Source organism: Pseudophryne corroboree, chromosome 1 (genome assembly GCF_028390025.1).
Source record: "Pseudophryne corroboree isolate aPseCor3 chromosome 1, aPseCor3.hap2, whole genome shotgun sequence".
Lineage (NCBI taxonomy): Eukaryota > Metazoa > Chordata > Amphibia > Anura > Myobatrachidae > Pseudophryne > Pseudophryne corroboree.
This window is the reverse complement of record NC_086444.1, coordinates 151,032,553-151,045,781: the sequence shown is the minus strand read 5'-3', so window position 1 is coordinate 151,045,781 and position 13,229 is coordinate 151,032,553. Positions and strand designations below refer to the sequence as shown.

At 45.2% G+C, this 13,229-nt stretch overlaps 1 protein-coding gene across 2 annotated transcripts in view; it reads right to left on the bottom strand.

Moving 5' to 3' along the window:
- AP3B1 (adaptor related protein complex 3 subunit beta 1) overlaps positions 1-13,229 on the bottom strand; it is a 494,777-nt gene that overhangs the window by 382,319 nt on the left and 99,229 nt on the right. For both annotated transcript variants that reach the window (XM_063963639.1, XM_063963638.1), the window contains exons 5-6: positions 6,406-6,566; positions 4,713-4,779 (exon numbers count right to left, since the gene is read on the bottom strand). In XM_063963639.1, coding sequence (XP_063819709.1) covers positions 4,713-4,779; positions 6,406-6,566 — 228 coding nt within the window. The remainder of the gene's footprint in view (positions 1-4,712; positions 4,780-6,405; positions 6,567-13,229) is intronic.

The window sequence follows — 13,229 nt, the reverse complement described above, 5'->3', positions numbered from 1 at the left end:
CCTGCCTGAGGGAGTTGTTGGCAAGGCAGATTTGAGAAAACGGCGGCGGGGAGACGCCTCGAATTCCAGTTTGTACCCCTGAGATACTACTTGCAAGATCCAGGGATCCACCTGTGAGCGAGCCCACTGATCGCTGAAATTTTTGAGGCGGCCCCCCACCGTACCTGGCTCCGCCTGTGGAGCCCCACCGTCATGCGGTGGACTTGGAAGAAGCGGGGGAGGACTTTTGCTCCTGGGAACCTGCTGTTTGTTGCAGCCTTTTTCCCCTACCTCTGCCTCTGGACAGAAAGGACACGCCTTTTCCTCGCCTGTTTCTCTGGGTCCGAAAGGACTGTACCTGATAAAACGGCGCTTTTTTAGGCTGTGAGGGAACCTGGGGTAAAAATGCTGACTTCCCAGCTGTCGCTGTGGAAACTAGGTCCGAGAGACCATCCCCGAATAACTCCTCACCCTTATAAGGCAAAACTTCCATGTGCCTTTTGGAATCTGCATCCCCTGTCCACTGCCGAGTCCATAAGCCTCTCATAGCAGAAATGGACAATGCACTTATTTTAGATGCCAGCCGGCAGATCTCCCTCTGTGCATCTCTCATGTATAAGACTGAGTCTTTTATATGCTCTATGGTTAGGAGAATAGTGTCCCTGTCTAGGGTGTCAATATTTTCTGACAGGGAATCTGACCATGCAGCGGCAGCACTGCACATCCATGCTGACGCAATAGCTGGTCTAAGTATAATGCCTGAGTGTGTATATACAGACTTCAGGATCGCCTCCTGCTTTCTATCCGCAGGCTCCTTTAGGGCGGCCGTATCCGGAGACGGAAGTGCCACCTTTTTAGACAAACGTGTGAGCGCTTTATCCACCCTAGGAGGTGTTTCCCAACGTGCCCTATCCTCTGGCGGGAAAGGGAACGCCATTAGTAATTTTTTAGGGATTACCAATCTTTTATCGGGGAAAGCCCACGCTTCTTCACACACTTCATTTAATTCTTCAGATGGGGGAAAAACTACGGGTAGTTTTTTCTCCCCAAACATAATACCCTTTTTAGTGGTACCTGGGTTTATATCCGAAATGTGTAATACCTCCTTCATTGCCTCAATCATGCAACGAATGGCCCTAGTAGACAATAGATTAGACTCATCGTCGTCGACACTGGTATCCGTATCCGTGTCGACATCTGCGTCTGCCATCTGAGGTAGCGGGCGTTTTAGAGCCCCTGATGGCCTTTGAGACACCTGGGCAGGCACGAGCTGAGAAGCCGGCTGTCCCGCATTTGGCATGTCGTCAAATTTTTTGTGTAAGGAGTCGACACTTGCACGTAATTCCTTCCATAAAACCATCCACTCAGGTGTCTGCCCCGCAGGGGGTGACATCAGTTCTATAGGCATCTGCTCCGCCTCCACATAATTTTCCTCATCCAACATGTCGACACAGCCGTACCGACACACCGCACACACACCGGGAATGCTCTAACAGAGGACAGGACCCCACAGAAGCCCTTTGGGGAGACAGAGAGAGAGTATGCCAGCACACACCAGAGCGCTATATAATGCAGGGACTAACTGAATTATGTCCCCTATAGCTGCTATAATATTTACTGCGCCTAAATTTAGTGCCCCCTCTCTTTTTTACCCTTTTCTGTAGTGTAGACTGCAGGGGAGAGCCAGGGAGCTTCCTTCCAGCGGAGCTGTGAGGGAGAAATGGCGCCAGTGTGCTGAGGGAGACAGCTCCGCCCCTTTTTCGCGGACTTTTCTCCCGCTTTTTTAAGGATTCTGGCAGGGGTAATTATCACATATATAGCCTCTGGGGCTATATATTGTGATTGTTTTGCCAGCCAAGGTGTTTTTATTGCTGCTCAGGGCGCCCCCCCCCCCAGCGCCCTGCACCCTCAGTGACCAGAGTGTGAAGTGTGTATGAGGAGCAATGGCGCACAGCTGCAGTGCTGTGCGCTACCTTGGTGAAGACAGAAGTCTTCATGCCGCCGATTTTCCGGACTTCTTCTTGCTTCTGGCTCTGTAAGGGGGACGGCGGCGCGGCTCCGGGACCGAACACCAAGGCCAGTTCATGCGGTCGATCCCTCTGGAGCTAATGGTGTCCAGTAGCCTAAGAAGCCCAAGCTAGCTGCAAGCAGGTAGGTTCGCTTCTTCTCCCCTTAGTCCCTCGGTGCAGTGAGCCTGTTGCCAGCAGGTCTCACTGTAAAATAAAAAACCTAAAATAAACTTTCTTTCTAGGAGCTCAGGAGAGCCCCTAGTGTGCATCCAGCTCGGCCGGGCACAGAAATCTAACTGAGGCTTGGAGGAGGGTCATAGTGGGAGGAGCCAGTGCACACCAGGTAGTCTAAAAGCTTTCTTTTAGTTGTGCCCAGACTCCTGCGGAGCCGCTATTCCCCATGGTCCTTACGGAGTTCCCAGCATCCACTAGGACGTCAGAGAAATAAAGTAACTAACAGCCATAGATAATGCGCTCTCCATGATATGGTTACATTAAAAAAAACATTCAACAGTAAAGGTGATTCCAATACCAGAAGAGGTATAAAAAAAAAAAAAAATTGTATTCAGATTTTAAGATAATACCTCAAAATTCAGTTCTATATTAAAGTTTATCATACTCATTATCACTTGGGGATTCTGTTACTGTATTCAGAATGTGCCCAGGTTACACTTATACCAAATGTATGCAAATGTAACCCCAGGATGTCCCCAGCTTGCTATGAAATTGTTCTAATCTGGAGTTAATTGTGGAAGCTGAATGTATCAGTTTTGCGTACACGCACATAGTAACAGTCTCATGAATGGTGACTCCATTACAGACTATGAAAGTAAACCGATTTATCAAGGGTAGCTTACACAAGATAGCACTTTAGCCATTATGATAGTATTGTATATGAGGTTTATTGTGGGCTGTTGGTTATGATCACTTGTTAACATTAGTGGTGGCAGTTGTATAATCAGTAGCGTTTATCACAGTAAAAAGGCGATTCCGTTACCAGAGGAATTGCACATTTCCTAGAATACAACACTGAAAACAGCATTTTACATCAACAGAAAAAGTAGTCGCAAATAAGAGCATTCCAAGCACAAACTATAGCAAGTTCGGTGATCCAGGCATTAACCTTGCTGCACAGGTCTTCTTTCTGAAAAGGCTTTTGCGGGAGGATCTTCTTTGCCTTATATTTCCATTCTTCTTAACCTTCAGTACCCAGTATTATACCACACAGGATGTAGTTATGTGACTGACAATCACATACATCCCGCCCCTTCACTATCCTGGTGGTCAGCATGCCAACCAACAGGGACTATTCCCACTTGTGGGAAATGCCGGGATCCTACCGTCAGTATTGTGACCAGCGGTCTCATATACCCAGCCCTACCACACCTATGGAGGAATGAGCAGGCTCTTAGAGCCCTCCAGTACCAGCTTTCCCTCCAGTGGGCAGGAATAAGCAGGACCTTACTAAGTTACCCTCACCGCAACCCCAAATAACGTGCTGCTTGCTACTGTCCTCACAAACCTTCCTACGAAATGAAACTTGTTGACTGTGCAAGTTAAAGGAATCCACGGGCTCCATGGAAAGAGAGTGGCATGTAGCAACAGTGAGGGGGGAGGAGGCATCCTGTCAATGTAAGTGGTACACAGAGAGACACATACTAAATATGCTATTACCATCTTAAACAATGAGCAGCATATGTAAAAATGGATACAGACCAGGTCACAGATTGACATAAACAACTAGTGTCAGTCCAATTACCCGCAGCACAAGTTAGGGTACCGCTGGTGTTTGCAGTCCCATAGTGCTGCGTACAAAAATCTGTGAGTACGAGGTGAGATCAGACTGCAAGGGGAGGAAATTGCAGCACGTCACTAAAACAACAACTTGCCCACTTTGTTGGTAATTGATCTGACGCCCTACTGTAATTGCAGTGCGCAAATTGCATAATTATGGTAAGAAAACAAGAGGTAGAGAATAATACTCATGAGAGCTTACATTCCAGAGGTTACATGACTGGACACATGAGGAGAAGGTAGCTGAGTAGGGGGGAGCAAAGGTTGGACAAGTTGGAGGAGGGGGTGGTAGGTCTGAAAGAAAAGTGGAGTTTTAAGAGCACGTTTAAGGTCTTGGTAGCTGGGTATGTCTAATTGAGCATGGTATCGCATTTCAGAAGATGCTAAGGTGCCAGGAGATGTCCTGAAGGCAGGAGTGGAGAGAAATGATCAAGCAGGCAGGTAAGGTGGCAGTCGTTGGCAGAGCAAAGTGGGCAGGAGGGAGTTTGTGATGAAATCAGGCTGAAGAAGGGAGGAACATAGCGGCTGAAGGCTCTGTAGGTAAGTGAGTAATTTAAACTTGATATAGTATGAGACTGTGCCAGTGGAGATACTGGCAGAGGGGGGCAGCAGAGTTAAGGATAGACGGTAGAAAGGAGAAGTGAGAGTTGGGGTGCATTAAGAAGAATAGGTTACAAGCTAGAGATGATGAGGTATGAATAAAATTTTAGTGACCTTCACAGCACATTTACCATTAATTACTATTGCCTTTTAATATCCATCAAAGCTGCCATTCATTGGCACATTTGAAAATCTGACACTTAGTAACTCTACCCCAAGTCTTATAATAAGGTTTCACATTAGAAATGACATTCCTTGTACTCCTCCTGAAAGTTAAAACAATTCAAATAGTGCATTACTCTATGCAGGACAATACATGTGTCAACTTACTGTGCTTTTGTCTTTCAGAAGTTTCTCTATGATCTCTATGAGCATGTCCTTTTGTTCTTGATCAAGGCTAGAAAAATGAAAGAACATAATTACAGCCGCAATCACCTTGCTACAGATCAGGAACATTACATGCTTTATTCAGATACATTTGTAGGTTTGTTTATACAACCTGTTCTAAAACATTTTCAAAATAAAACAATTACAGTCCGCAGTCATTCCCACTGCAAACCTGTATCTAGCAGAGGGAAAGTATGAGGCATTAGTCATATTGAGGATAAAGCTTGCAGCCCACGTCGTGGTATTTTCAAAATAGAAAATCTAAATGACAGATGATCACATACATTTAATATCAAACTAAAAAAATGAAACCTGTAAAGTCACGTATGACTTTCTTGCGGATTATCTCACCACTGTTTGACATGTACACTGTGGGGTTCCAGAGATGGTGTAATAGCTACAAGGGATGGCAATAGGAGAAAGCAAGACTAGATCCCCATATTAATCATGTCTGAGGGCACAATGGGATACACTAGGAGGATTACAGTACACACTAAGATTCACATAGGGGCATGCTGGGTTACAACTGGAGGTATACACGTAGGGGCATTTAGGGGTACAATTGGAGGAATTCAGTGGTAAACTTTGGTACACTTAGGGTTAATCAGGGGTATGCCTGGATACACTTAGGGGCACAATGAAATAAACTTAGGGGTATTCAGAGGTACATTTAGATACACATAGGGGGATTCAGGGATACATTGAGAAACACTTAGGGGAACTCAGGGGGCATGGATACTCTTAAGGTGGGTACTCACGGAGCGATCACTGCTTAAAATCTAAGTAATCTGACTAGATTGCTTAGATTTTAAGCAGCGATCACTCCGTGTGTACCCCTCACAGCGATAGCGATGCGCAGCCCCACACATCGCTATCGCTGGTGCTAGATTGCCAATCGCAGGTCGCTCACTGCCCCCGCTGGGTGAAACGAGCGACCGCTCAGCACACATCTCTCCCCAAATCGGCCCGTGAATACGGCCCTTAAGGGAGACTCAGGTGTATGCTTGGATTAGGAAGAGTCAGGGGCACAATCGGGAGAGATAGGAGAAGCAGGTGTATGCATGGAGCAATTCAGAGGTATGCTTGGATACACTTCTGGGGACTCAGGGGTACACTTTGTGGATCCATGGTAACACCATGATTCTCACCACAGCATTCCATTAGCCAATGAGAAATAACACAACCTCTGAATAGTTTTACCAAACCGTATAGCTTATGTCCTGCAATGTCACAATGAGGTCAAGGGCTTTTAGTGACGAGAGTATAAAGTTTCATGTACATTTATTTCTTTCATATTCAACGGTGTTTGTAGCTTAACCCTATGTGGCTCATCTAATGTAAGTGTTCATCCCATTTCTGCCCTTCAGGAGGCAAGTGTGTTTCTACGTGATGGCTTCTTCCAAGGAAAGGACATAAAAGCTGTGACCTTCCCATCGCTTGATGCACAAGAGTCCCTGGGACACTATTTAATGTGCTAGAGAAATAACGCCTTCTTTTCTCAAAAGCCTAAAAGACTCCCCACACGAAGGACGCTTGTAGAAAGCACAAGTCATAATAAAAAAGGAACATGGCTGCGTAGTTCATAGGAAGACAAGTTTTAGCAGCATCACACAGTGGTGTATTAAAGCCATCTTACCTATACAGCTTCTGGATAGCATGTGCTGCTGTCTTCCGCACATAGGGAGATAAATCTGCGGAGGCTTCTTTTATAGCCAGCATCATTATGGGGACAATAATTGGCACACGGATACTGGATAACACTCTCAGGGCACTTGCACGAATCAGCTGGTTAGGATCCTGACAAAGGACAAAAAGAAACTTAATACAAAAAGACCAAAACAATTTTGAGATCAAATATTTCTTCCTCTTGGTGTGTGTCTGCGTGTCTCTGTCTGCGTGTCTCTGTCTGCGTGTCTCTGTCTGCGTGTCCGTGTGTTGCACTTTTAAATTTAAAGCTGTACATCAGGAGCATTCAACATGCAGCCCTCCAGCTGCTGTGGAACTGCACATCCCAGCATGCCGTGCCGCAATTTTAGCATGCCATAACAGCAAAACAGTTACAAGGTATGCTGGGATGTCTAGTTCTACAACAGCTGAAAGGCACCAAGTTGAATATCCCTGCAGTACACACCACTAACTCCCCCATTTTCACATCTAAATAATCACCAAACCAGACTAAAAAACGAATACTGGAAAAAGATAAGTGAGAAAAATGTAGCACATACATATTTCAGGTTGAACTCTGCAACAAAAGGATTAGACAGGAGAACAGCTGGAGTGGGCTTTGAGTTTTCTACAATTATATCTTATTTTGCCATCTACTGCTGTCCACGACTTCATAAAGTGTGCCACTCTGACTTTTCAACTACAAGTAATAAAAATAACCATATAAAACTACAACGCAGTAAAGAAGCCCTGGTTTCACCTAGACAGAGGCATGACAATCACAGAGAAAGCTGGTGCCAGTTCTGGGATCTCACATTACAGCAGTCTCAGTTTAGGACTGTCTCCTAAATGGCAATTATTAAATGCTGCCGTTACCTACACACAGGGACATAGCTGGTTTGAGGGCTGAGCCATAACAATTAATTAGGATCTAGTGAAAACATTAAGGAATGGGGGGTTTGGGGGGCCACTTTATCAGCAGCGATGGCCACAAAGTGCTGTTGGAACCATCAGAACAGTGGCACTTTGTGACCAGCAACATTACAGGTTGAGTATCCCTTATCCAAAATGCTTGGGACCAGAGGTATTTTGGATATCGGATTTCTCCGTATTTTGGAATAATTGCATACCATAATGAGATATCATGGCGATGGGACCTAAGTATAAGCACAGTATGCATTTATGTTTCATATACACCTTATAAACACAGCCTGAAGGTCATTTAATACAATATTTTTAATAACTTTGTGTATTAAACAAAGTTTGAGTACATTGAGCCATCGAAAAACAAAGGTTTCACTATCTCACTCTCACTCAAAAAATTCTGTATTTCGGAATATTCCGTATTTCAGAATATTTGGATATGGGATACTTAACCTGTATTAATTTCCTCTTGTCTCGGATAGAGGTGTGCAAGAAAATGTTATTTTTATAGCACTAGTATATTCAGTTGCGCTTTACAATTGAGAACAAAACAGTAATAAAACGAGAGTGGGCAATAACAGAAAAAGATATAAGAGGCCCTACTCAGAAGCTTACAATCACAATGCATTACCAGTTCCTAATGTATCAATAGCAAGAAAGAGATACCAAAAATTTGGAGGATCAGGCGCTTACAGGTGCTGTGTTTCTAATGCTGCTGATAACAAAATTGGGACAGTCACACCCAAAAATACAATACAAAGACAAAACAAAAATAGCAGCGCTAACGTTATTCTAAATTAATATAATAAGAAGGATTGAGTGAAAAAGAATTGTTCACATTTAATTGAGCATAAATTTGAAACAATTAATAAAACACATTAAAATCAGAAAAAACATGAATTAAAATAGGAATAAAGGGTCACAATAATAACTGCCTTTTCAGTGTGATCCGTTCCTGTTTAAAATGAACTGGACTGCAGATGGGTGAAAAAAGTGGAGATGTACTGACGGGGCAGTCCCACTGATAACTTTACCCCAATGAGCCGCTAGAGGTGTAGTCCCTTGAGTGTCTCTTGAATATACTCAAAACCAGCCAAGGTTGGGGATCCTCATTGAATTGCGGTGTCCTCCTTATGTAGAGAGGGTTGGTGGTACTCCAGATGTTATGAATCACCTCAATTTTTTCTGCTGAAATGGAAGTCCAGTCCTGGTCCGGGCGTACACAGGCAGTAATAGTTCTGGTAAATAGTGACCCAAGAGGCCAGGACAGGACTTCCATTTCAGCAGAAAAAAATTGAGGTGATTCATAACATCCGCGATTCAATGAGGATCCCCAACCTTGGCTGGTTTTGAGTATATTCAAGAGACACTCAAGGGACTACACCTCTAGCGGCTCATTGGGGTAAAGTTATCAGTGGGACTGCGCCGTCAGTACATCTCCACTTTTTTCACCCATCTGCAGTCCAGTTCATTTTAAACAGGAACGGATCACACTGAAAAGGCAGTTATTATTGTGACCCTTTATTCCTATTTTAATTCATGTTTTTTCTGATTTTAATGTGTTTTAATTGTTGTTTCAAATTTATGCTCCATTAAATGTGAACAATTCTTTTTCACTCAATCCTTCTTATTATATTAATTTAGAATCACGTTAGCGCTGCTATTTTTGTTTTGTCTTCCTAATGTATCAATGACTGACTCAGCCGTTAAGTACGTTTAGGACAGGGGTGGGGAACCTTTTTTCTACCAAGGGCCATTTATAAAATCCTTTGGGGCCATACAAAAATTATCAACTTAAAAATTAGCCTGCCCCCAGTAGTTATGCCCCCAGTAGTTATGCCCCTTAGTGGTATTGAGTGCGTGCACCGAAAAATGGGTGTAGCCAATTAAAATGGGACGTGATACACATTTGCCCCCAATAGCGCAGTGCCAGATACACATATGCCAGTGCAGTGCCAGATACACATATGCCCCACAGTGCCAGATACACAAATGCCGATACACAAATGCCCCACACATGCCCCCCACCCCACTGTGCTGCTCACCGCTGCTGCTGTGTGTCAGGGGAGAAGAGCGCAGCGTGCGCCTCTCCTGCCCCTTAGTGCTCAGTATGGCGGCGGCGTGTGTCATGCGTCAGGGACCAGGCAGGGAGGAGAGCGCAGCTATGTTGGGCGGCGGCATGTAGGACTGCGAGCTCTGATTGGCTCACGAACCGGCGGCTGGTTTGAGAACCTACCAGCCGCTCCCGCCGGACATAGCCATGCTCTCCTCCCTGCCCTGACAGCTGAGAGACGCCACCGTCAGACTGAGGGGCGGCGTGTCTCGCTGACACAGCCCAACGGCCCGGAACAAACCGGCTTTGCGGGAGGTTCCACACCCCTTGTTTAGGAGAAAACAGTTTTGTCTTGTAGACAAAATTTGTTGGCTTGGAATAAAGTTCCTGATGTTTGAATACTTGGGGGGAGATATATCAAGCCTTGGAGATCGATAAAGTAGAGACGTTGAGCAAAGTAATCACCTTCTAACGGTCATTTCAAAAGACACCACCCTTGGCGCAATCCATCCATTCAAGGCTTCGGATATATAGTCTTAAGCACTACTTTGCGTCTGGTTAAGTACAAATTTAAAGCTACAAACCAAAATGTTACACAGTTTTGTTAGGAAAGTATGTTACTGAAACATCGGGGGGGATTCAAACCTGATCGCTGGGCTACTAAATTTGTTGTGCTGCGTTCACATAGTCACAGCCCCAAGGGGAGTGTATATTTGCCGTGCAAGTGTGCGATTGCATGTGTACACCGGGCTGCAACAAATCCCTCAGTTAGTGGACAACTGCAAATCCGTTCGCACCTCACTCACCACTGAATGATTTTTCCACTATGTGCAGTCTCTGCACAGCCCAGGACTTACTCCTACAGTGCAATCAGAACGGGCTGATCGGGGCCGGAGCGGACTACACCCTCCCTGAAATCGCTTGGGAACGCTTGCGTTTTCCCTGTTACTCCCAGAAAAATGGTCAATTACCACCCACAAACGGCTTCCTCCTGTCAATCAGCATGCAAGTGGCAGTGCAATTAAAATTTTCACACCAGCCTGCCGCTGTCTGGCGATGCCTGTTGTTGTTGGCCGACGCACATGCGCATACGCATGAGCAGTCAACTGCTGATCACATGCTGTGCAAAAATGCACAGCAGCGGTCAGGTCTGAATCACGCCCATAGTTAATAGTCTGAGGAAAAAAGTAAAATCATACAAAAAAATTGCAATAAAAGTTAGTAAAAGTTAATAGATAAATAACAGAAGTAGATCGGTTGTTTTAGGCAACATCTCCCTTGATACATCTCCCCCTTGGTGCGTGTGTATCTTGGGATTAAAAAAAAAAAAAGATACTGGTATAACAGAACCCCAAGAAAGGAAAAATAAAATAAACATGCTACAAGTACAGTAGCACGTAAGAAACATAGGGGTAGATGTATTATGTGGTGATAAGTGCGGCAGTTACCAATTCTCCCCCATGTATTACTATGGTGGTGTGTGCTATGCACCCATGTCTATATCGGCACTGCTATCTACAAGATAATGCGCCGATGACCCCGCCAATGCATGAACAGTCAGTGGCACTGACCGTTAAAACACCTGCGCTACCGATTTTGACAGCTGCAGATGTCAAGGCCCCATCACTACACCAAGGTCATCAGAGCAGAGTTCAGGGGGGTTCAGGGGGTACATTACCCCGGGCCCCCCAACTTTGGTTACAGCTGCAGTGCACTGGAACCGCAAGCTGTATAAATTATAATGAAGAGGGAGGGGGTGGAGTCTTTTAGTGGGTTACGCGGCACTGTGCTTTCAGTGCTAGCAGCATCACATGTGAGAAGGAGGAGGAGAGGAGGCAGGAGGAGCAGCTGTAGACAGACTGCTCACAGCCCACCCAGTCAGTCAGTGATAGTGTAAGGTAAGAGGGGGACACTATATGCAGAATATATGTATAGGTATGTGATAATATGTATTAAATGATTGTGGTATGTGTATGTGTTTATGATTGTGTGACAAATGTATATATGTGTGTAAGTGTGTGACTGTACGTGTGCAACAGTATATATGCACGTGTATATTTGTGAGACTGTATGTATATGTGAGTGTGACTATGAATGTATGAATTTCTCACCGACCATCACGATTTGGTGGGACAGTTGTATTTTTTGAGCATTGTCCCACCTGCTGTGCGCATGAGGCTGGGGGCAGTACAGCTGCTGTACTCATTCTGCACATGTGCAGTACGGGTCTCTGACAGTGGACGGCATTAGACTGTAAGTGATTGACAGTGTGATGCAGGTTGAGGGGCAGCGACGACCTCAGTTTCTCCAATCAAAGGCGCGCATCCGCTGCTGCAGGGGAGGAAGAGGCCAGGATCTATGTCAGAGGATGGAGATTTCCTGGCCTCTTGGTAGGTATTGTGGCAGCTGGCATGTGCAATCCTAAGGGTCACGCAGCCTGCCGATGGTTTCGGGTCGGTAATGCGGCAGGAGACACGATGCCTACTGCTGCATTACCATATTGGTGCTATCGCTAGTTCTGCTTCTTTGTAAGCAGCTGCAATAGCAACTCCATACACATCCCTGTATACCAAATGTTGGTCTTTAGGGCACCCCAGTCTTAAGTGCCCCAGGCACCCCAAAGCCTTAATCCAGCTCTGGGGACAGCCCTGTCCCTGGCTGCTGGCTCCAGGCTGCAAGAGCTCATGAGGCTTACGAGGTCTTATGCATGCCCAGTAAAGCCAAACGGGAGGAGAGACACAGCCTAGTGCTGATGCACTGTGGGTTGTTACAGGGATTGCCGAAAGGAGAAGTTTTCACTTCCCCGCTCCGGCACAGGAGACAGTAATACAACTCTTCACTACTACTGCACCTCAGTAAAGAGGCAAAGCAGGGAGAGCTATAGTGGCACAATATGTGCTGCTATAATACATCTCCCCCTCAATTAAAAATTTGAGTGATATTTTACATGTTAGTCACAACACGAGATGACAAAATCAGAATATAGCACTACATACAGAACTATAATAATGCTAGAGAACAGCCTGACATGAAAAAACAATAAAGAAGACGGAAGCAAACACTTAAAATGATTTGCATTAGTGATTACAAGCCCACTGAGCTAAAAGCACATGATGCAGCAGGAGTATCATGGAAAGGACTGGGGCATAATTCAGACCTGATCGCACCTCTGCGAATTTGCAGAGGTCTGCGATCAGATAGTCGCTGTCCACACAGAGTGAATACCCGTCACGTGCAAGTCTGTGCGAAAAGCTTTGCAAACACCGGTCAGCTGCAAATCCGTTCACAACTTACTCACCATCAAATGTTTTTTTTCCAGTCTGTGCAGTCTGCGCGTAACTCCTACTACTCCTACAGTGCGAAAGAAACAGGCTGATCGGACCGGAGCCGACGTCACACACCCTCCCTCAAAATGCTTGGGAACGCCTGCATTATTCCTGACACTCCCACAAAACGGGCAGTTACCACCCCCAAATGTCTGCTTCCTGTCAATCAACTTGTGTACGCCTAACGATCAAAAAAAAACCTGGATTCTTTTATGCATGCGCACTACGATCTGTATAGATGTGGTGTCGCTCAATAATCGGCCGCCTTGCTAATTCACACAACAGCGATAAGGTCTGAATTAGGCCCTGAATACAGTCACACTCTCCAGTGAGAGGGTGCCAGTCCATAATAAACGGAAAAAGGATCACATTTAATTTAAGTGGAAAGCAAAGTCTAAAAAACAATGTACTGATTATTTTAAGATACTTGTAGGGATAGCCATCGATGGGTCTACAATCGATGGGGTAATCAGTGGTTAACACTGGTGACAG